The sequence below is a fragment of the Pezoporus occidentalis genome, unplaced genomic scaffold, assembly GCF_034315485.1.
Source record: "Pezoporus occidentalis ecotype Australia unplaced genomic scaffold, CSIRO_AGI_Poc_V1 ctg31, whole genome shotgun sequence".
Taxonomy (NCBI): domain Eukaryota; kingdom Metazoa; phylum Chordata; class Aves; order Psittaciformes; family Psittacidae; genus Pezoporus; species Pezoporus occidentalis.
Window position 1 is genome coordinate 4,607,218 of NW_026915052.1, and position 25,445 is coordinate 4,632,662.

The following is a 25,445-nucleotide window of genomic DNA, read 5'->3' on the forward strand; positions in this document are numbered from 1 at the left end:
CATCAATTTGACAGTTATTAATGCCAGTGTTATAAGTAGTTTCCCTATAACATGTGATAGCAATTTCAAAATAAAACCCAAGTTTCCCCAACATTATGAGAATATCAAGAGACCCTGGCTTTACAGAAGTCATGATACAATGCATACTGCTTTTGTATCATTTGTCTGAAAGATTTGTTATCTTATCATGAAAGGATAAATACAATGGCTTACCATCATGTGGGTTTACACAGTTTTGATTTTTTTTTTTTTTTGCTGTAAAGGTAACACTGGCCCAGAGAACTTGTTTCATGTATTCCAGATTATCTACCTGCATCTGCAGACAGGCTGAAAATGAAAGAAAAACCTTGGAGATACGAATTATCCCACAGATTTCTGTAAATTCTCCATGAATTCAGACCTCAACCACTATATAAACTCAACAGTCCCCTTTGCAACACCAGGCCAAAATTTGCTGTATCTCCAACACACTGATTAATTGTCTCAGCTTAGAGTGCATCAAAAGTACTGTCTTCTGCAAGGCTGAATGTCACTCACAGTATCATCTACTAGACAGCCCAGGGAAAGGTATCTCACTAATGAGGAAGCAAGGTGCTGTAGCCAGCTATTGGCATACTACTCCTCAAGCAAATTTGGTTAAGTAAGGATTTATTTTTACTAGGTTGTCTGAGTAATACCAAAGGAACTGAAATACTGTGCGGCATGTCCTGAAACATACACAAGCAGACTCAAAATACTCAACATTATTAATATACTGCATTAATAATTAGATTTTCAAGTTAGTGTAGTAGCTGTCCCTATTTGTTGTGGGGATGAATAAGAATCAGAGGTATTTCATAGAGATAAAATACAAAGAAGCATTGATGGAGCCTGGTAATTTGCCACTGAAGAATAAGAGTGAAGCATACAGATGAAATACACAGCACATCCACTGAAGTAAATTAGCTTTATGAAACATTCTCAGCCAAAGATTAAGACACAGGAGAATTGGTAATTTAAAATAATAAATCAAAGGATTTAATTCCTAAATAGTATCAACTATAAAACCCATTGTGTCAAATGAGATCGTAACCATGCAGCATTTCTTTGATAATATCTCAATTCAATCATTCAACATTTTTAATAACTGGACACAATGTCACACAACAGAATCAATCTGACATTCATCAGCAAGCCACCTCAGGTCTTCTATATCACGTATTTTTCTCACAGTGAACACCAAGCTCCAAATTTTACACTTCCCTCCTCCTCCTCAACCCACACATGGATGTTGTCTGTTACTCTCCTCTACTGCTCCTGCTACCAAACCAATGGCTTTACTCCAACTTTTATGAATTCTCATCTTTCTGTACTCTTCTTTTTAACATCCTCGCAAACTCTAGTATATCCCTTCACAGTTCAGGTCTTTTCCATGCAAGGTAAACTGTATCAGACATCACAACCTGCCTTCAAAACTACTTTGTCATCTCACTCCTCAGCTTACAGATTAACTCTTCCTAGGAGAGCCTCAGAATCGGCAGAGCTCCAATCTCTGTCCAAGAGATGCTTGGACTGAGAAGTCCAGTAGTTGTACATCTTAGAATGTTGCCTCTCCTTTCTCTATTCCTGCCCCAGTTCTCCTTTTTCAACCACACTTCCTGTGTTACTTAAAGAACACAGTCATCCCTGCAGTTTCTCGAGGAGGTAGAAAAGAGGGATAAATCTATGAGATCTTTATCCTCACTTATTACACCATCTCTTTTTACAGCTGGATAATGTCACCTACAGAAATTTCAACAGGTGTCATCCATAGAGATGACATAATTTTATCTTTCTGGCCCTGATCTCTTGCTAAGGAAGCTAAAATGTTGGCAATCTTCAGTCAACTCTTGTGAAAACCTACCTATCAATTCAAGTTCCATATGGCTGTAACATTTAGTCCTTAGCCACGTTTCTCCAACAACTCCCTAGATTTCACACTCATAACAACACATAGGTACCTATCACTGTGAGCTGTAATACAGACATCTTTGACACCAAGCATTTTCTGTCTTGTGTCTCAAATATATCTCCAGTTTTCCTGGACAATATATAAAAATAGATAGGGCTTTTTTCCTATCCACTATCAGCTAATGCTCTCAGAGTCTGAAAACTTGCCTATTAGTTTCCCACCTTTTCACTGGTGTGCCTTTTTTACTCATGATGCTTGTAACAGCAAAAATCATTCTTCATACCTATGGCTTTGACCACATTGCCTTTCTGTGTCAGTCCTGATAAGCATAATTTACTGCTCTTCACTTCCCCATTGTGAAGTGGAACCCTCTTCCCTATAACTTTTCAAACCATATCAAGAAATTGATGCTGAATCAGTCCTTTACACCAGTTTCCTCCCTCCTTGTGCTAAACAGGTTTCTTCTGTGCTTTCTTCTGTGTTGTTCATCATGCCTTATATGCACTTGCAAAGCAACCTCATTGTTTTCCTTGAAGACCCTTGTTTACTTTTCAGGGTACAAAACACATTGACAGCTTACTTGTGTTCAATATGCTGAGAAGTGCTGCCAATCAGGCTCATAAATATTGCTTTGTCTATTTAGACTTCTCTGTCCAGTTCCTCTCTTATTTCTTCCCAAACCAAGGCTCCAGGAGCTGTGCAACAGAGACGCATCCTATCTTGTCTACTACAGCAGAGATCCCACAAGGCCATAACTCAATGCTTTACACGCTATTATATAGAAACAAATATCCTTAAAATGAGTCTGATGTCCTTTGTTCTAAACAAATTTGTTCAGGCTGTCCTAAAAACCAACTTGTCTTCCCTACTCGAGTTTTGCGACTTCATTTGCACTCTTCTAGTACAATGCAAGTACCTGTGATTGGAATAAGAATTAAACCAGCACCACAAAACCAGATAGCAGCTGATGTGGCACACTGTTTCTTAAGAAATAGCCTAAAAAGTTAAAACTCGAACCACTGAAGTTTTTTTCCTCACTATTTTTCTACAGTCTTAGTAAAGAAGTAAACCTTTTGATCTTCAGCTAATATCCCCAATTAAAAAGAACAGGTATACATTTAATTAGATCCTCTTTAACAACAGTTTTCATGGAGACAAGAAATACATCTTACTCAACTACTAACTTACACTACCAAGACCTGAAATACTGGTGCTTGAATAGAATAAATTGTACACCCACACTTCCCACTGCCTTATGCCCAAGTTAATTTACTAACTCAGCTGATACAACAAATATTGCAAATACAACAACACAGTCCATATAAATATGTATCTCCTGAAATCCTGCTTGCAGGAAAGTGAATTATTTAGCCCACCAGAAAGCAATCAGACAAATACTATTTCAGGACATTCTGAAAGATTAGAATTTACAAGAAGCCCAAGATTATTCTCTTATAGTCATATATTCAATGAGAAAAAGAGAAGTAGTGACTTCTGGTGATGAAGATGGGAAATTACTCAGCTGACTTTTTACTTTACATGTAACTGATTCTTAACACACACTTCCACTCAAAACCACGGTTCCTGGCAAAAGTGGATCAGACGATCATTACTTTTCCTTCATGTAACCTGTTTCATGTCCACAACAGTAATTTAGAAAAATCACATCTATGAAAGATTAGAAGATCATTCAAGTTGTGAACAAAAAGGGAAAAAAAAAACCCAACCAACCAACTCCTGAGAAAATTAAAACCATTAATTTTTCCCTTTGTGCTATCCACTGCTCTTGTTACCCAAATCTAGATACAGGAATGCCTACCTGATACTAAAGATACAGTGCATAATAGATCTTGTGTTAATAACTTTTGCCAATTCAAGAATTATCAAGCATATGAGTTAAGAATATACTGAGTGTTTAACACAGCTAAATTCACACACTGCTGTTTAGTCCTCTTAGATTTTCCATTTAATTTTTTTGGTTGTGGGTTGTTTTTGTCCTTCAACCAACCTAGAAATTTCATTGTGTAAAGAATGTGTTCAGATATTTTACAATAAGAAACGATAAAAAGGCCTCTTCCAGCAGTGATGAGACTTTTCAAATACATTAAATGTTTGTTATTAAAGGATGGCACACAGTGAACTTAAAGTACAAAACACATTTCTGACAGAAATGCCAACTTCATTCCTTCTGTTTCACAGGAATTGGAAGGCATTATCTTCTCACCATGCATTTCTCCTTAATAAAGAGTTCCAAAACATCCATTCAATCTTCTGCTTTGACATTTCAGAGAACTTAGTGGTGCCTACAACTCCAAGACGAGAACAGCGAGCAAAGAAAAGGTATCTTCAAAGTAAATCTCTCTTGCAGAGTAGAGACCTTAACATCTCTCAGGAAGTTTTAGTAACTTTCATCCTCGATTTTGACAACCCAAGAGTCCCAAAAACTTGCTGTATTTAAAATGCTACTACAATAGAGGGGTAACCAAGATGTCCAAAACCGTACCTTAATAAAATGTCAAAGTCCCATCAAACAAATACAAACTTCAGTTAAGACTGATTTTCAGTTACTAGTAAAATTGCAAAATGAGATGCAGGCAAAATGTGAAGTAGTGAAAAATCAACCGTTTGGTAACAAGACATACTAATATGCCCAACTCTGCATCATGTAAAATGGCCAGAGAAAAAGCTACATATTATCCATTACCTCATACAACTTTCCTTGACTGGAATTCCTACCATTACATAAATCTTGCATCAGCTACAGCTGTAGAAATTCTAGTTGCATATTTCTATCACTAAAGCAGAATTGTAACTTTATTTGCAGTATGAACACCATCCTCTCTTAAGATTATATAGTTAATTAGGTGAGGCTTTAAGCAATTATATTTTAAAAAGTAACCAGACTATGGAATTATAACCACAAAACTGTTTTAATTAAAGCAATGTAAAGATAATTCTTGACTCAAGTCATCAGTATTTCTTTATATACTGTTGAGATTTCAGAACAAATAAGACCCAAATAAATCTCTGATGTTATGTATAAACCCCAGAAAAACAGTAATAATATTAAACCATTTCACATTCCTATATTACAAATAAATATTTAAATTCAAATAAACAAGTTATTCACCATCATGCTTTGTTCCAATAATTATTTACCTTCAGATGAAGCTGTTATTCTTAAAAACAGATCTGTTGAGTAATTTCTTGCAATGTGTTTAAGAGTCTTCTTTCAAATAAGAGCATCAAGACATAGAGCAATTTATTATCGACTACTCAGCTTTTCATCAGATTTCTCTCATTTAATATATTTTCCCTTCATATGGGGTAAGAAATAACTGTGCTTAATTTCCATGTTTCTGAATACATTTCCTCACATCCAAACTGTACAAACTTTGAGTTCAGGCCAAAATTTAGAGCATAGTGATGTTTGTTGACTACTAGTAAAATTCAAAAAGGCCGTGCAACCATAGACTTGAGTTTGCAGAGAATACAAAAATGAGTGAAGTTTTCTGCCAAAATGCAGACTTGTGAAACTAATAGCATGTTTCCTAGTACACCTTCAAATCTGAAGTCAACTGCCTCCCTATGGCCTGCAAAAGAATTCACAAAATTGGGAACAAGTATCAGACACTAAAACTGTATAGCATTCAGCTATGGGCTACCAATAAACATTAAATCTGTAATTTTCACTGTTTATTAACTTAAGAATTTATAAGGTTACTCTAAAATACAAACAACCTAATATTAGTCTTAGATAACATTTGCAATTTCGATCAAATCTGAAAATTTAATGTTGCTTAAATGTCCTTAAACTATACTTACCTCACAGAAATATTTTTGCATAAGCTTGTACACAAGTTGCATTAATTGCTTGTTTGCAATCACTGAAAAAATATAAAATTGATTCACCTCGAGATCACCCTCATCAGGCTCTGCACAAGACAATCTGAGTACAGGAAGCACAGTCAAGAGAAAAATAACACAATAGTCTTGTCAGACAATAGTGGTACCAACATTTATTGGAGGGGTATAAAATTACTTCTCTTGCTAGAGCACAGGAATAACTTTCTTTTTTTTTTTAATATTTAACTCCTATTATAAAAATATAAAAGCACAGCATTAAAAGGAATCCTTAAACAGCATTTCCCTACATTTTTATAAGGCCTACATGTATACAATGTTCTTTGTATACAAAGAACTAATAAAAACCACAGACATTTCCTCTCAGGACTTTCAGGACTGTTGCATCTGCACATCCCCAGTAAGTGAGCTTTCATATGTGACAGCAGGTGTTCAACAGAATTCAGACTATATCAAAATCCTACATCTCCTCGATATTCATTTGCTGAAGGGATATTTATGATGCTTTCTTGCTCTTTGTTACTGAAAGATAAAAAGCTACAGCATCAATTGTAAATGGAGAATTTGAAGCCTCTTTCAGTAGCAGAGCTTTTTGTACAGCAGAGAAATAAGCCAACTTTTTTGCTAGAGGAAGGAAACAGCAGCTACCATAACATTTAATATATTCAACTAAACAAGATATATCCACAGATTATTAAATGAAAGGTACTGTAGTAGTTAATTGAAAGACATCCAGAGCTCTAGGAAAACAATACCTAATGAAAACAATAGCAACTACAAGTTCACTTGTGTAAACAATACAAGCAACCCACAGACTGGAATGGGTATTCTACAAGCTGTGAGGAGCAAAACATGAATAGGGCTATAAAAACAACTGACCTAACAAATGCTACATTTCTAGCATCTGCCTACAACAGAAGAGTGACATGATCATTTAGACATTATAATCCTAGATCAGATTTTAGACTCTGCTTTGTTATGATCAGAAGTCACAGTCAATCCATGGTACTAAACCACTGCCAGCTTTCCAGACGTTGTCTTTATAGAAGCCATTTGTTGTTTGTCACAACATCAGAATGCCTTCTTTTAGATTCAGATGGTTCTGTTAAAAGTAAGCAGAAGCTGAGATTTGGATAAATTAATTTAAAAGATGGGCAGTAAACTTTTGGCTGCAGAAGGGAAAAGGGGGATAGCTGAAAAGGGAAAAGTTAAAAGGACAAAAGAGGTTGCACTACAAACAAAACTATCAATTTAAACGGAAATCTGTCCAAGTGCAGTATTTAATGGCATTAGCTAAAGCAACACAGCCTGAAGTTAGAAAAATCTGTAAAACGTGCCTCTTGTGATGGTTTCTAGTGGAAAATGTAATTTGGCACTTGCTACAGAATGAGTTCAACATCCCTGAATCATATTATCTGTTGGCTTGATTCCTAAATTGCTACATCTGCAGAAACAGCAAGAGATCTTGTTGTTCTCCTTGATGCAAATGATTCTACCAAACGACTGTCAAGACACGAGTTACCACGTAAAAGTCTTTTAAAAATGGGGATAATTCCAGGTACATTGACAAGCTCTTGCTGAGCACATTTCTCAGTTAGGTAATATACATTATAAATGGAGAGATTATTTAATCTTTCCAGAGCAAGGCTCTGAAATTTTATTTTGTTCCACTGTTTAAAAGACTGTGGACTGTACACTCTCTTTTATCATATACACGACTGTTGATTAAAAGGTGGAAGTTGGAAACTCTTATGAAAGACTGACCAGTCGATGCTGAATTTCATAAACCCCTTACAAGGTTCATGACAACTCAGTACATATAAGTATGTATTCTTACTCTGCTGATCAGCATTCTCTAATAATAGATGGCAAATGAGCCTCTGCTATCTATCAGCCAAGAACAGAAGACTGGTCTTCCCACCAGGCAGGAAGTCCTAGCATTTTTCTGACACTTACTGGCTTCATTAAAGATGCTCTTTTTTACCTTTTAGAATATTTTTTACCTGTGACTCTTAGGATGACAAACCTTTTCTAGAGCTGCCTGCCTAATTTCAATGAGATTTATCTAAAGTACCTTGAAAGATACAGTAAAAAGCAGGCAACAACAATGCTGTGCTGCTTATTAAAAAAGTAAAAGCATTTAATAATCTAGTTAAGAAATAGCAGATATCCTTGCTATAACTATGCATTTTAGTAGTTGTTTAGGCCTATTATAAGAATTCCTTGAACAACGGATTCTTGCCAAATTCTTTAGAAAAATGCAGCAGACACTGCATGTGCAAAGGCATGGAACACTCGTAATATGCAGGAAAAGTCAGACATTCAGGGGACAGCAAGACTCCAGATCAAAACAACAGCTACATTGGTGCAGTCATCTTTCCTGAAGCCCATTTGTCCATTATTTCTGACAGCTCTATTTTGATAAAATATAAACATGATGCCCACGTTTCCACTATTCTTCACATCTCCAACCCAAGGTCCTCCAAACCAAATGGTTTGGAAAGCTTAAGTGGGGCCACCTAGCACAGGCCCAAGAGTGGCCCCACAGCCCCTAGGGAAGAGGAAGGAGGAATCACTGTGGCACTACAACTGCTTCCCAATGCCCAGTATCACAAACATAACTCGGTGCCAGTGTTCAGAGGTTTCAATCTTTCATATCTGCCAAAGCAGCCAGCACTGTACAAATACATGACAAGCTTGAAACAACAGTTCTAAAATATTAACTCCCCATTTAATCAGCTGACAAAAATCGTATGTTAAAAAAATACTATTAAAGTTTCCAAATCGCTACAGAAGACGTTGCTGAACAATAACACAACTGTAAAATTTGCAGTATACTCAGGTGAACTGGGAATAAGTTAAAAACTAAATTAATCCAAGATGACTCAGCTTCAGAAATCATTTTATTACATAAGAATCTCAGCTTTCCAGACAGGGAAAAAAAAAAAAAAAAAAAGAAAAAAAAAAGGAGGGTGATACAAGGTGAAAATCTGTTCAAGGTTTTTGCATATTTGCATTAGCAATACTACAATTTACTTTGAAATAAAGCTCATTCTGACAACACAAGGCAAAGCTGAAGAGCAGGGTTAACCATGAGGGTTTGGGTTAATTTTCCTGAAAGACAACTTAAATCTTCAAAATCCACAAACAGAAGCATCCCACAGAATACGTATCACGGAACTGAGTGTTCTCAAATTATTGAAAATATTTTGGCCAAGGTTGAGAAAAGGGAGGTGCTGATGTGTTTGACCTTGTCAACAGCTACAGCAAAGTCATCCAAAAATCCACTGAATTCCAGAAAAGCCTGAGCTACCTACTGCATTAAAAATAATATCATTAAAAAATTATAGGATACAGAGACAGACATTTGTGTCTTTTCATTTACAGCTTTTCAACATAACACCAAAAAAAAACAAAAACAAAAACCCCAAAAAGTTAAACCCCAAAACAAAACCAAATAACCGTCACAGTATTTTTACTAAAGACATTGTGCTTTTTGCCAATTAATAAAGGTGATTTGCAGCACTGAACATCACTTTTTAATTTTACAAACAAGAAGCAACTTTTATAAGATCTACAGACACACACCCATATGTGAAATTGCAACTGGAATCAGCACTACTCTTTCCTTCTATTTTCAACAGAGCAAAACAAGAAGGGACTGCCACAGCTTTCTCCCACAGAGCGGAAAGTATTAACAAAATCCTGATTGTTTAGTGTATTGCTTTCCGGGAATACCAACCATTCAATCTTAGATGTCATGTTAGCTGGCTTGGCAAAAATATAAAAAGTGAAAAGTGAATACATCCTTTGGGATTCAACAGGCAGTCTGTAGGGTTTTCCTTCCATCACAGTGGAAACTGCACATAATAGAAAATAACTCTTTCCAGGGCGTACCTTTAGTTTTTAAATGGCAGATTTAAAAATTAAAAGCTGTTCTGTTCTACTCTCAGATCTCACTGAATCAAAACCCACAAATCATAATAAAAAAAAAAAAAAATCAACATATGCAAGGTAAAAGTAAAGATTTGAGGCATTTCATATACAGAAGAAACCATTAAGACAATAATCTATCATCTTCAAGTAAAATTGCACATAAACACGCTCTAACCCATTATTAAGGATACACTGTTCAGGTAAAAAAAATAAATAATCTAAAACGCTTCATTTTACAGCAAAGACAGAAAAAGTGATGTAATCCCACCTTTTTTTCTTTAATTCTGTCCTTTTTCCAGTTTTTAGAGTTAAGTCCAGTCTTTTGTGGCAGCCAAGATTTCTCTTTTGAGGTTTTTATAATATTCTGAAGAACCATCCTCAAAATATTCTTCATGTGGACACTTGTAAACAGCAACAAATATAAAAAAGTGTGTAGAGCTAAAAACTAAGAACAGTTTCTGTGCACAACTACAGTGAAAAACTACTTAAACAGAGTATTTTTGGTCTCTGGCATATGAATTCAAGCAGTAATGACGAGTAGTGATAAGCAGTTCTAAAGAAACAAGACAGGCCACAGTTGTGACAGGAACAAGATAGGCTAGATCAAGTTTCACCTAATTAGGCAAGGTTGCAGTAGGGGAGTTCTGCTATCCTCTCACTGTGCAACAGTAATCTTTGTTTGCTATTACAATAATGACAAACAGTAAGTATTCATCTTAAATTTACATATAAGGCTCTGCCCATCTCAAAAGAGACAGAAGTGATTTTCCTGTTAAGGGGACAACGATACGAGATGTTCCAAGAGCAAATAATCATAACAAGTATCAGAAGACATTTCCATGACATTTTCTTAGATCAGGAAAATGTTTTAAAATGACCATCAACTTAAAAACAAAACAAACCACAACAACAAATCTACCATGTATTTATGCCTAAAAATACTATAGTTCAAGCACTACTCTGTGCTTGGCTAAGTCTGCCTTCTTGCTGGACATAATTCAAGCAGCAGAGAATATAAAATGGTAAACTGTGTTTTTGATTGTCTCTTCATGTCAAGGGACAGAGAATGTTTGTCATCGTTCCTGTCAACATTATACAGGATCCAGAGTGGGGAACAGAGAGATGGCACCAAGAGTGCATTTAGCTTTTGCTCTACAATTGCAGGAGCAAAGCATAGTCTCCATTCCCTTAATAGAGAAAACTGAGATAAAGAGTCGGCAACTGACACAAGGGGGTAAAAAAAAAGAAAGAAACCAAAGAAAAACAAAACAAAGCATAATCCAAACCATACTATGAAAGAACAACACACCTGAACAACCCAGCTCTCTTAGAACACAGCTATGATGTATGTTTTCTGTGTAGCCCTTCAGACGTTAGTTGCAGGAAAGGAAAAATAAGGGGTTCTCAGCTTCATTATCAGCCACAGAATTGTTACATTATCCTTCCCTGCAAAGGGCAGCAAAGAAGAAAAAGCTAGTATGCCACCATATTTAGCCTGCTTCACTACCCAGAAATAGTAATGTCCTTCCTTAAATCATTTTGTTGGTAACAAAAACACTCTAATCCCAATCAGTATTCCTTCCTTCCCCAGCAAACATGTATCATAGTGAGAGGTTTATTCAGAATATAATTGGTTGAATCATTTCAGACTTATAAAATGCTGCAACTTTAAAAAGTTAACCTGTGAGTAACTGAGAACCTTTTAAATAAATAAGGAACAGGAGGATATTTCTTAAAAGGGAAGGGTTGTTTTGTTTTTGGAAGGATGGGAAAATCTAAAACCAGACTGCATCTTTATCTGCCAGAAAAACAAACTGTATCACATGAATAAATATTTCAGAGGAAAAGCTGGGCCTATATTGACAATATTGTACCACTTTTCTAACTATGGCTACTGGCTGAATTCTTCTAAAAACTCCCCAAACTCACAAAACCTTACTGCAACAGAAAGGCATGGCATACACATGCAGACCAGAAATACATGGAGTGTCCAAAACTGAAGCCTGCCATCCCTATTGAGTAACTGGGTTCTTCCAAGAGAACAGACACATAAACATAAACACATGTGTCATTGAACTTCCCTTTCACCCCGTTATCCTCCCTTCCGGAATAACTAAAAACATCTGCAAGTAGTTTGTTAAATCAGATAAATAGTAAAAGCAATACATGCACAGTATAGCCCCTTGCTTTCTCTCTTATACATCGATGCATTGTCTCCATATTGTGTATCTGATGAAGTGCAGCTATTTGGCTGACTGATTTAACTGTTACTTTTAGGTAGGTAAATCTGAATCTAGAGTATATAGAGAGAGATAAGAACACTACAGCCTCTGGTTGCTTAATATATTATCAGCCTCAAAACCCTCAATTAAAGAAATAAGAGTGTTTTCCTCCCCAAAAATGTGGAGGTTTCAAATATTCTAAATGAAGGTGAGGTACGCAGACAGAAGTTACAATCCTACTTTGAATGTATGAACCACATAAGATCCCAGAGGACTTGCCCTGTGTGACAAGCTCAACAAACCTATATATATGCAGATTATCTAAATCACTCAGTAGGAAAATAACTGCAGTCTGTGATCCCACTAAAACATTTTAACATGAAGACACTCATGACCTCTGAAAAATCACATGGAATGATGTAGAAGAAAGAATACAAAGAAAACTGGAAGCATAATTGTCTAAAATAACACAAGTTTACATCAAATAATTACACAAAATGAGAAATAACATAAAGCTATAGATTAAAATTGGTGGATGTGAGCAACTAAGAATACTGAGAAGTAACAGACAAGTATACAGAAAAGGAAGAGGTAGAATAAAAAAAAAACAACACTGTGTAGGGTATCACTAACTTTAAATTAAGGCTTGTTTTAATAGGTATTATTCCACTTTGCCACCTTATCTTACCCTCTCACTAATTTTCAGTTCTTTCCCTGGCTACATAAAATATATTGCAAATCCTTAATATGCAAATGTACCATTTATTTTGAACACGCTTACCTACTGTGTACAACTGCACAGAGGCCGAGCTAATCTTTTCCCATATTTGCAGACAATTAATTTATACAGACACTTTAAGACTACTTCCAGATGAAAATTAACAAACCCCACAAAAACAGCTTGTTTGCTTTTTATACATTCTCTTTCAGTGCTTTTCAATCAAAAAATCATGGATCATGCTGGGAAAAGTAAAAAAAAAAAAAAAATCCAAAAAAAAATCCAAGCAAACCAAACCACCACCGCCAATAAACCAAACACCCCCCCCCCCAAAAAAAAAAAACAAAACCAAAAAGAAACAAACCAACCCCACCCAACACCTGACCCCAGCCAAAACTAAAGAAAAAAAAATCTAATTTTTAACAAGTGATTTAATATTACTTAATGAGACTGTAAAGCCTAAGTGTACTTATCACTTCCACTTTGGTAAACTGACAGCTAAGTATACATAGTTCTTAAAAATGTTTTACGTAAAAGCAAGTGATGCTCTATTGCACTCTCTAACTGTACTATGCTCAGTAACCTATGCAGAACATAATTCATGGTGAGTGTGTTTCCTTTTTCCAATCAAAAGATAAAGAAAACAAAAGTGAAAAAGAACTGGATTTAAACATGTCAAATACATTCATTTATATAACATTCAGAAAAGAAATTGTGCTCAGCATGCTCTTTTCCAGAGGAGGGTTCGTGCCTCTCCAAATGACAGAAACACAGTAGCACCCTTAAAACCCCTGCATATCTTACTCTTTTCCAGCATGACTACCAACACCAATATATAAAAATATACATAGCTACGTGACAATACTCACATTTTTGCATTCTTTCACATATTTTGAGACATCTTTTCTCACTAGAAAACTGCAGTACTTAACAAAACAAGGATGATGAATGAAAGGAAGGCAAAAGGTTTATAAAGAAACTCAGACACAATCGGAACACTCTCATTCCCGAGTACTGGAAGAAAAGAGGTTATTGAGATGCCAGTGCTTGAAAAAATTCCTGTATCATTTGAGAGATCATAAGAAAAAGCTGACCAAAAGCTTTTTTCTGCTTCTGAAAAACATATAGGCAAGTACATGCACACTCCTTATCAAGCTTCCTCATAATTTTACACCAAGGCTTCTTCAGAACTGAGAGAAAGAACTGAGCAATACTTGGTAGCTTCAGATGACTAGGAAAGGGCAACAGCAGTACATAGGGGTAATCCAGTAATGCACTGAACACTCAAATCATAGAGATCTCTTCGGGTGAATGTTGTAACACACCCAGAAATGCAAAAAAACTGTATCAGAAACACTGTGTAGTAAATCCTCTGATTTAGTGTCTTATGTCCCTTAAAGTGGTTTAGTTTCTTTTTTTTAGACTATGATTTTCTACCTCAAGCACAAAAAAAAAAAATCCACTATAGAAAGGTATAAAAATGATATCAAAGTAGTCCAAAGGTTGGTACACATGAATCAAATTCAGAAGTTCTTTATGTTTATCTAAAAATGAGGAAGCACAGCAGTTGATACATAAATTATTCCACAGTAAGTATTTGAGTTGTACTCCAAAAAAAAAACCTAACACACTGGGGTAAACAGCAGTTTATAATTTAGCATTTAAACTGATTTAAACTTTCTTCACCACTTCACCTCCCATCAGTGCTAAAAAACCAAACACTACTGCTCTACCATCAGGAAAAAAGAAAAAGTAAACAGAAAGTAAAATTACAGTGCTGTGCTCAGAAATTTGGCCCCAGGTGGGGTGGGGTGGGGTTGCAAGCAACAGATTTGAAACTGATTTGTTTCAATGTAAAGCTTGGATTTTTATAGCATATTCCCGTATCCAACAAGCTCTTGCTGAAGTGATGATAACTGACAACAAAACGGTAAACACATTGCACTGCACTGTACACCAAGAAGCTATTCAGAAAAAGGACTGAAAAGGTTTCCAAGTGACATGGGCTAGAACAGAAAACAGTCCGTGTGATCGGGTTTTAAAACAATGTCATGGATCCTGACACGACTTAGAAGTGCAAAGGAGGTCAACCACTACAGATTATTTTTTTTCCCCCACTATTAGAAGTACATCACTCAGACTTCAAGCTCAAATTCAGGTAACTTGGGACAATAAAGCAGTACATAAGGAAATTAAGCATCAGGCATGCTGAGACATTCAGAGCTGCATGCAGGGAAGAAGCTGCACAGAGATGAGTTTCATAGTTTATTTTTATGAGACACTTACAAGAATTCAATAACCTCCCAAAGTGTACGTACAGTCCAACTGTTTGGAGCCTGAACAGTAATTAACCCATTCTTTAGTCTGCAGAATCATCCAAAATTTCAGTTCCAAGAACTTGCTGGTTTTAAATACACAGTATGAAAATCTAAGTACTTCTCTGACAATGTATCTCAACAGCAACTTTGACATTAAGAACCCTGTCTGACTATTTCTAAGTATATATTTGACAAAGCTAAGCACCTGGCATACACATGTATTATAAAAATTATCTTACAGAATTTGTAAGAAATAGCTGTCAGTTCATAGATGCTAATACTTTCACAGATGCCCAAATAACAAGTTCGCTAAGCTGCCAGTAAGTAACTTAAGTTTCAGGCAAGTAATAACTTACTAGATGTACTGCTTTCTGATGCTGCCCACATCATCACATGGTATATGCTCTGGCTACCATATTCTCCCCTCTACAAAATGCTAAGAGGCTGCCAACCATTTTACAGACATCAATTATACCATAACAATGTACAAATATCCTTTCCTTGTTCTGTATCTTGTCAAAGGAAGTGACTGATACATTAGTAACATTTATTCCAGATATTAAGACAATGTTTTTAATTGAAGTAGTTTGAAAACTCTTATCTTTGGCTGGTTGGGATAGATTCAGGTCAGGTTTTGAACCTGAAACTTGGTTTGTTCGCTTGTTTTTAAAAAAAGTAGTAAGTGTGGGGGAAGAGGCAGTAGAAAAGAGGCTGAACTACATTGAAAGTATAGTACTTTCATAATGAGTAAGAATGCCAACAAATGCTGTTCAATCGTGAATCACAAATTATCTAATTCTATTTCCGAATGCAATTTGTCTAAAGATATTCTGATGCAAACATGCATTCAGACTATATCTCCTCCACTTAAATTGTATCTCCTATTCTAAACTAAGACTTAAGCCATCTTATTTGACAAAAAAAAATTATATGCAGGTAAGCACAGGCTGGGGAGCAGCTCTGTGGAAAGGGACCTTGGGGTCATGGTGGATCACAGTGTGAGTGAACAGCATTTTGCTGTTGTGGAGAAAGTCAACAGAATGCTCGGTTGCATCATCAAGACATCACCAGCAAAGGTAAAGAAGTCATTATCCTGCTCTATTCAGCAGTTGTGAGGCCACACCTGGAATACTGGGTTCAGTTTTGGTCCCTGCTGTACAAAAAAGATGTGGACAGGCTGGAGAGTGTCCAGAGAAGGGCCACAGAGATGACCAAAGGACTGGGAAGCCACGTGATGAAAGGCTGAAGGAGCTAAGCTTATTCAGCCTTGAGAAAAGAAGGCTTGAGAAACCTTATCACCATGTTTCAGTATTTAAAGGGTGGCTATAAAGAAGATGGAGACTCTTCTTTTACAAGGGGTCGCATGGAAAAGACCCCAGGGGTAATGGGCACAAAGTACTCCCAGGAAGATTCCCATTGGACACAAGGGGAAAATTTTTCACAATGAGAACAATCAGGCATTGGAATCATCTTCCCAGGGAGCAGTAGATTCCCCAGTGTTGGGCACTTTCAAGACTTGACAGGGTGCTGGGACATTTTGGTCACACTTTGTCAAGAAAAGTTGGACCAGATGATCATTGAGGTCCCTTCCAACATGGTATTGTATGATAAGCCTGTACTTAATGGCTATGGCAAACTTTGCTAGTCTCAAACCACCCTCTTTCTTTCCCTTTAAACATCAGACAGCAGCACAGGCAATACTTTTCTCCAAACATTAATAACATGGCCCTGCCTACTGCTTTGTTCATCTAAGGCTGTAACTCTCAACAAGTCTCAGCTATTCAACTTAGTAGGCGTGGACAGATACGTTCTGGTTTTTAGAGGAGCAAGGTTTGCTGGTCTCCAGGTATCAAAAACTGGCTCTTGGGAAAGTAAACCACAGAATTAATTCAGATGCCAGTCAATCCACTGTGCTTCTGCGCATGAAGTCAGCCCATGGGATTTATGATTTTTGGAGGTCAGCCTGGCAGAGATGCTGGGCATGACACTGTTTTCTTGTTTTAGCTTCAGAGAGCAGGGAAGTTACTCTTCTTTGCCCCTTGGGACACAGATTACATTCCAAAATCATCCAGATATACCTCACCATATTCACCGTGGAGTCATTTCAGGCTAAAAAAAAAAAAATAAAAAAATAAATCCAAACAGCCTAAGCTAATAAAACTGTTTACATCCTTCCTGCAATCTACACTTTTCTGTGCCTTCTTGTGCTGGTTTCAGTGCTTATCTGACCCTGCACCGAGTTGGTTTCAGTGTGCTTAGTTGGCAGAAAAGTATCCTGGGGAGAGAGAGAAAAAAAAAAAACAAAAAAACAAAAGGCAAACAACTTCCTGCTGAGTTCACAAACTGAAACAGCTCAGTACAGAATCAGGTATCTAACAGAGCTAATACCGAAGAGAGGGCAGCAGGGAGGCAGGACTACAGCAGCCCCTGCAGTTGTATCAATTTCACCTACACAAAACTGAAGCCTCAGTTTCACACAGTCTCAATTTATAAACATTAGCTTAGTCATGTGACAGTTAAAATCCTTTAGTCGAACCTAAAGTACACATAAGGATATGTACATTAAATACAGTGTGTGTGATGTATGCAAGTTTAGAATAAATTGCTACCCGCTGAAGTTGAAATTCCTTAAATAAAACAGTTTTATAGCTACGATTTCCTCACACATAAATAGAATTCTGCTGCTAAGAAAAGCGATGAGATTAAAACTAAAAAAAATAAAAAAAACTTAATTGTACTTTCACTAATGAAGTAGGCTAAATTATACCATGAATCTTAGAGGATAAGGTAATAATGGGCATAAATCAGAAGGAATGCAATATTGCTAAGTGTGGAGAGGAAAAATAATACAGACTAGCAACTGCCAATTAAGTTTTATTGTTTTTTCTTTTTTTCTGGTCCCAACTTTATATTTGTTCCTCAAGATTTCCACACAGACCACACATTTTACCAAAAAACCCAATATCCCTTACTTCCTCCTGTTTCAGGGGAAATCTGAAGTGTTACTGGATACCCAATAAAGATGTGAAAACTGGTGAAATCATAGCTTATCCCTGAAGCAACGTTACTGAACTGCAGAAATCTTTAGTTTCATCACACTCTTCTACTCACCTGCTAAACAGACAGAAACAAAATTCAAAATATGTCACCTGGGGTACAGCTCCACAATAAATTAAAGCGAATAAATAAAAATACTGAAAGGGTGGGATTCCACTTTCCTATCCCCTTCTTCATTACCAATCTCAGTCAAGAGATCCACTCCCTCCTGTCCCAACACAGACAAAAGAATAGTCAGACTGTAAGCTGATATAATGCACCAGCCTAGCAAAATATGTAGGTATGTGTATGTGTGTACATATATATCATCAGCGTTCTTTGGATACAACTATTTTTTACATTTTTAGTGACCTGGTTCAGTGTACTGAGACAAGCAGTGCGATCCATTCAAAGTAAATGGTGGGAATAAGCAGTAAAGAAGAGGAAACACCCTCTTCCACCAGCCTCAGGAAATGGTTAACCCAGCTCATCCCTATTGTGAAACCTCAGTCTTGAAAGGAATTCAGTTCCTCCAACATTCTACTGCACCACAATGATAAACCCACTTTCCCCTACACAAGCAAGATCACACGTACTTGCTTCTAAACAAGATTTAAGAAAACAGTGACCCAAAACCTAGGTCAAGTGGCTGAAAATTGACATTCAAAACAATTCTTTCCTTCCATTAAGCAGATTATATTTTTGTTTATCCTTTGAGTTATCATAAAATGCAGGCTCTGTCCTCCCAGTAGCATTGCTGCCTCTGACACATACATCTGCTTCTGAAGGATGGTGTCTATTATTGTACAATATAATTCTGTTATTGTCAATCTTAAAAAAATGCTTTTAGAAGCTTGAAACATTGATCACATTCCCTGGATATATTGTCTAATACATCAGAGATTATTACACACTTCCAAGTTTAATTGATTCTAATGACAGATTTCCAAATTACTGGGAAAATGTACTGAAGTGTTAAAATTAATATTTTATATTTATTTAATTTAAAGACTATAATTTAAAAATCAATGAGACACAGGATTCAAGACAGATGGAAAATCTGTTCATATGTGAAGGTGTCCCTGCCCATGGCAGGGGAGTTGGAACTTGATGATTTTAAGGTTCTTTCCAACCCTAACTATTCTATGATTGTATGATTCTAAGATTTTAAAGATATTTGAAATCACCTAATATAATTCTCCAATTTAAGGAAAAAAAAAAAAAACAAATCCCACTTTCCAGTGGTGTAACACAAGCCCAAGAATTAGATCCCAGGCTAGCATGTTCACTTAGCGTTGAAGTATTTTCAGCTATCCTGTGCTAGTAATTAATGTACATTAATAATAAGCTTTTAATTTAGACAAACACATAAAACTTGTAAATTCCAGCAGTGAGTCATGATGGAAAGGGAGCAAGACAACTTCCCTTCACCTCCCCCAATTAAGCAATAATTTGTTTGCCTCTTTAAACCTCCATTCTCAATTTTTTCCTTTTTGAAGATGCCTCCAGATTATAGGGAGAAAAAAAAAAAAAAAAAGGCTGTTTAAAAATAAACGCGAGTTTTGATTTTAGTACCAAACACTAGACAGTGAATTCTTTAAAAAAAAGGAATTTTGTTTGTTCTATGTATGGACAACTGTTAACATAGTGGGGGCTTTTCCACAGCTGTATGTGATCTTAATATAAATAATCAGCAACATGGGTTTTTTTAATAATATACTTCACATCAAACTTGGATTTGTCAGATTAACATAACTGAATCTGGCAGAATGGAATTTTGCTGTCAAATAAATACCTCTTCTCACTAAAGTCTGCAATAAGCAACAATCTCATCTATGTTAATAGATGAAGAGAAACTAATAGTATTCTGTCCTTCAAAATTTTCTCATATATTTCATAACAATCCACAGGTATCTATTAAATATACTTAAATATTCTATTATCAGAATAGCCTGCAAGTAGTACTTTTTGTTGACATGGAGATGATTATGAACTTATTTTTACCATACAATAGCCCATATTCTTTCATCCTAAAAAAAACAAAGCAATGGGATGCAAAAAAACCACAAAATGGCCTTTAAGCTTTGTTGCAATAAATAACTCCTTTAATAATGGCTGATAAACTTGCAAATCATTCTCCACAATCAGTTCACATTTATTCAACAAACAAAAATGTTATCTGATAACTGTAGAGCTCTGAATTAATTGCAGTATATTTTATCTCAACATCACCGAGAATTCCTAATATTAAAGTGACACATTTTCCTTTAGACTTTTACAACATATTGTAGGGAAGAGAACAGTGTATGCTGATTTGAAAGTATTTTGGGTTTTAATTAGGAATAAGCAATTCCACTTTGGACTTTTTGGAAAAGGTTTTGGACTGAATACATGAAAAGTATGTACTCATTTAAAAACAAAACCAACAAAACCAAAAAACCCCAACATCCAAAAAACAACAACAAAAAAAAAAAGAAAACCCACTTTTTTCTTAATTCATCTGGAAGATAGCTTAATTAAAAAATAACTACCTGATACCCATCTTTGCTTTGTATTTTATCAATCATGTTATCTGTCTTCATAAGTCAGGAACCTATGTAGCAATTAAGATACTATTGCATAATGTAATACTCAAGATCCACTTATAATTGTCTACTCTAATATAAAATACGCACCAGTTATGGTCATCTTCGGAGATGAGCTGCAGTGTCACACAAAATTAACTACACAAAAAATACACTAAACACTCCCTGAGCTTTTCACTCTCACTTCTATTAAAATAACACAACTGCCTGACCATACATGTAAAACCAGATATGTCCAACAAGTCTTTGACTCTAAGCCCTGCACACTATCCCATAAGGCTCCTCCTACATGCTTTCAAAAACATGAATGCTGGCTGCTGGCTGCAACCTTACCTATACATGTTTCTCCAAGTAAGTTAAAGGCAAAACCAGAAAAGCTCTACAGCAATAGGTGCTAGAGGAATATGCAATACTAACTACTCCTCCTAAGAGATGCACTCCACCACATGTTCTTACACAGCATCCACCATCACCTCTCATCACTTCATTGATGGGGTAGACTGGACTCTACATACTTCTATGCCTTTTAGCATGGCATGTTACCTCACATGCTGTAAAAGAATGATACCCCAAATTTAGGTATGTAATAGGAAGTGTTATATGCTTCTCAGCTGCAGCAGTTCTTTCTTCCATGGTATCTTTTCTAAAGTAGGCAAACAGTGCTTCCAGTAAGTGACTTTTCCTATTTGTCAGCAGAGGCAATTTTGGAACTGCCATCCAAGAAAAGGCATTAATTGCATTCTTTAAGGTGAAAAAAAAAAAAATCCAATACTTTTCATAAACAAAATCTGAAGTCCCAACAAAAAGATCCTACTGGGGCAGAAGAAAAACAGAAAAACGGGGGAGTGGGGTGGGGGGAATGGAGGAGGAGATGGTTAAGCTTTTCCAAACAGGTTATAGATTATATGGCTGAAAGAGGAGCTATTTTTGCAAACAAAATACAACTGTGGCTATTTTAACCCAGAAGATTTCCTGTTTGAAAGGATATCACATAGCTCTGGGTTTGCATGTTTTATTCTATGGCAGCAATAAATACTAACCTTTTTTCCGGGGGGGGGGGGGGGGGGGGGAATCGCTGCACTCAAAGCATACTTAGAGCAACTCTTTCAGTAAGTTCCTTCATACAGGTGATATTCAGTGTAACATCATATGCTACTCACACACACAGCCCTTATGTCCTGAAGGCAATGAACGAGTTTATGACAGATGTGCCTTGTCAGCAAAGCTAAAAAACAGTGAGAACAGTGCAGTCCACATCATTATTGCTTCTTGAAGCCCAACTGTGTTCAAGACCAAGAAAACAGTTATTTTTATTTTTTTCAAAACCAAAGTAGAGTAAGCAACATGAACTAATATGAAAAATCCACCAAGGAACAGAGCGGGAGGTATCCTGGTCGGAAAAGAAATCATAACTGATAAGAACCTCTCAGAAGTAACTCTGCTCCTGCAAGGGATGGGAACAAAAGTCTGACAAAACATAGGGAAAGAGGAAACAGATAATTCCATCTTCCATGCTTTAGGTAAGACTTCATTATTTAAAACTGTTGTACAGAATTAATATAAAATAAAAATCAGAAACTGTCCTCAATTACTTCAAATCTGATAAATGTAAGTCATAAGGAACTAAAACGTTTGACAGCATTTAATTTTAATTTGTTGACACAAGACTGCAGCAGTACCCACTTGTTACAACTGTTCGAGTCTAGTAATACTGAAGTCTCTCCTCTATTATTTGCTTATATTAAGTGTATTAAAAAATAAAAAATAAAAAAGGACCAGGGAGGAAAAAAGTTTCTAGGAATGTGAATTCAAGGAATTCCATCACATAACAAGTGAAATCTCTACCGTTTCCATCTTCAGAATTCAAAATCTCAACTAAAGATAACCAAAACATTTGGTCCAGTTCTACAACCATACGTTCACATCACTTTGCTATTGTATTCCAGAAAATGTGGTTGGTTTTTTTCATCCTTGCAGTTCAGGAATAAAATAGCGGAGAACCTGGAAAACTAAAAGCACTGTCACAGTGTCCATTTAAATATACATATTCCTGACTACCTTATGATCAGTTGTCCAGAACAGCATCTGAAAGCTCTTCAGAGAACTAAAATATTTATTATTTCATGATTCAGACCCAATAAGTTCTAATCTGCATTACTACCACCATAGCAAGGTAATTCGTTTTTATTAAAATGCAACTGTCAGTACTAAAAATGCTTTGAAGTGTGTTTCAAAAACATAACAAAGTCTGAATTTTGTAAGCACAAACAACTGCTACATTTAAATAACCACGAAGGTAACAAGACACAGTGGCAGAAAGAAAACGGTAAAGGAAGTCTTTCTCTAAAGAGTCAATCACTGCACTACAGAAGTTATGACATCAGCCTGAAACCCACACGTGGGTTAGTAATGGGAACTGAATACATTTGTTCTGACCTAGCGTATCACTGACATGCTAGTTTTTTCAATGAGAATTTTTATGAATCTAAAGCCGAGTTACGATGGAAGCTGCAAAAGCTGACAGTCACCTTAGTTTTGTTTTTACAAGCTAACATCCATATGTTTATGGAACAAGCCTGTAATTCAATGAACTTTGTTGCTTGTTTCTAGTATGCCTAGTGCACTGAAATTCCTCTACAGTGTCAACAGAATATTTTGGTACCTAGCAGTTGGAAGTTAAAGAGCACATCATATTAAAAAGCTTGTCATAATACCTGTTTTTTTTTAAACACTACCTGTACTCTTCAATCTGAAATTTTGCATCTAGTTTAAGCTATTTATTTCCTCCTCTCAGTCATGAAACCAAGTTAGAGTGATAAAATTTCATAAAAGTCGTGTTTAATATTCTCACTGAGAAGCATTCTGCTGCAGTGCTTTGGTTGCAAACGCTGCAGAGGAACTGTAAATAAAAAGCTCATTTCTATTTGAATTAGAGAAAACCTGGGAGATACTCCTTTATATGGAGTAACTCATAAACCCACGTTTGAGACTAGAGTTTGAAAGAAATTAGGAAAAGGAATGTAATTGTTTATTACTCAGCCTCAGAGGATCCTGTCATAAAACGAACAGTCATCAAGAACAACTCTCTTCCGACCACTGCACCAGCCCATAGCGAAAGGGGAAGGGAAGGAGATGGGAGGGAAACGGAGAGATTCTGTCACAGAAGATAGCCAAGGTTGTTTGCGGGAAAATGAAAGGGCTTATCTCCGGTAAACAAGCGACGGTTTCACAAAAGAGACGGCAGACACCGAGGAGGGAGACCGCCTTCCCTTCAAAGGTGCCGAGGCTGGCATAAAGCTGCCGCCTGCACTTGCCTGACAGCCGGCCTAAGGGCCCGGGCCGCCTGCGCCGGGACCGGTTAACCTTTCCCCACACCCGGGCGACGAAGAATCAGTGCTTGTAAGGAAAAACCCAAACCAAACAAACATGCTCCCCCCTGCACACCCACTCATACAAACACAGAAAACCCACCCGCGCCTCACTAGGGCCTCGGCGGCTAACAGCCGGCTCCCCCAACGGCCCGCACCCCTCGCCGAAACTGCCGCGGGCCAAGACGGCGCCGAGGGCGGCTAGGAGCCCTCTCGGGTAGACGCAAGGGCAGAGCCCGGGGGAACGCGGCCCTAGACCTGTCACAGCCGGTGCGACGCCGAGAGTGCCTCGGCTGGCGGAGAGGAGCGGCAGCCCCTCGCTGAGGGGAGCAGCGGGAGCGGGTCGTGTCCCCCAGGAAGCCAGGGACCGGCGGCCCCACCCCCGGCGGGGAACCTGACGGCGGCGCCGCTGCACGGTAGCCCTCTGCCCGTGCTGGCCGGAGCACAGGCAGGATGACGGCGGGGCCGCGTACTCCATCCGCCTCCGCCAGCCCCACAGGAAAACGCAAGCCGTCCCATCGCCCGGCAGAGCGGCGCCAGGCCGGGAAGGCAACGTCGCGAATTCAAACCCTTCCCACTCACCGGCATCATCTCCGCAGCTGTCCTCCAGCCAGCCTCACCGAGGCTGCCACCGTGCTGTGCCGGGCCTTTCCTGCGCCTCCTCTCACTGTGGAGGACGCCGCGCTCGCCCTGGCGGCTGTGACAGGTGCCTCCCGTGCGCCTCACTCGCCACAGCGGGCGGGCGGAAGGAAGAGGCGGCGGCGGCGCCGACGGCCAGGTTCCCAACCCCCTTCCTCCTCCTCTCGGTGCGGCGGCCTCCTGCCTCCTTCCCTCGGCGCTTCCTGCTCTGCTCCGCCCGCGCCGCCCCACCAGGGGTTAACCGTCGCCGCGGCACCATTGGCCGAGGCGGAAAGAGCCGGGGGCGGGACGGCGGGAGGCGCGCGCACGGCCGTCGTGGCGCGGGTGCGCGCCTCCTTGCTGCACGTGACCGGGGCTCTGGGAAGAGAGTCCGCCTGTGGAGACTCGGTGGGAGCTGGCCGGTTCCCGTGGGTTATCGCTGCGGCACCGCTTCAGGCCCGGTCTCCCTCACCACCGCCCCGGGGCCAGGCTGCCGGTGGGCACCGCCTCTTTCTGGGAGGGCTGCCCGGGGGCCGCGGCCCTCGTCGTTTTCTGCCCCTGGAATGCGGGGAATGTGGTAGCGAGGGAGCGGTTCGGTTCGGCCCGGCCCCGTCGCTGCGCGCTGGGGGACGGAGGAGCGCGGCACGACCCGCCAGGCGCGCGGGGAGCAGGCTGGAAGAACGCAGCGCAGTCAGCCTCTGTCGGGAAGCAGGTGGGCCGCAGGAGAGGCCCAGCCCTCTTCCCACAGCTGATCGTGGTCCATCTAAACGCACCTCGATGCCTCGCTGTCCTCTAGCGAGAATAAGGTCACGCGTAGCGTCACCCTCGTTTTACCGTCCCTTCACCTGTG

General features: G+C 38.4%; 1 protein-coding gene across 4 annotated transcripts in view; it reads right to left on the reverse strand.

The window, feature by feature from the left end:
• PPP1R13B (protein phosphatase 1 regulatory subunit 13B) overlaps positions 1-24,847 on the reverse strand; it is a 73,496-nt gene extending 48,649 nt beyond the window's left edge. The window contains exon 1 of one of the 4 annotated variants that reach the window (XM_062628032.1): positions 24,560-24,847. In XM_062628032.1, the coding sequence (XP_062484016.1) occupies positions 24,560-24,568 (9 nt within the window). In that variant the 5' untranslated portion in view covers positions 24,569-24,847. Of the gene's footprint in view, positions 1-9,998; positions 10,243-24,235; positions 24,258-24,559 lie in introns of those variants that run through there. The other 3 variants (XM_062628033.1, XM_062628031.1, XM_062628034.1) reach the window with 3 other exon arrangements.
• Between the last annotated feature and the right edge of the window lie 598 nt (positions 24,848-25,445).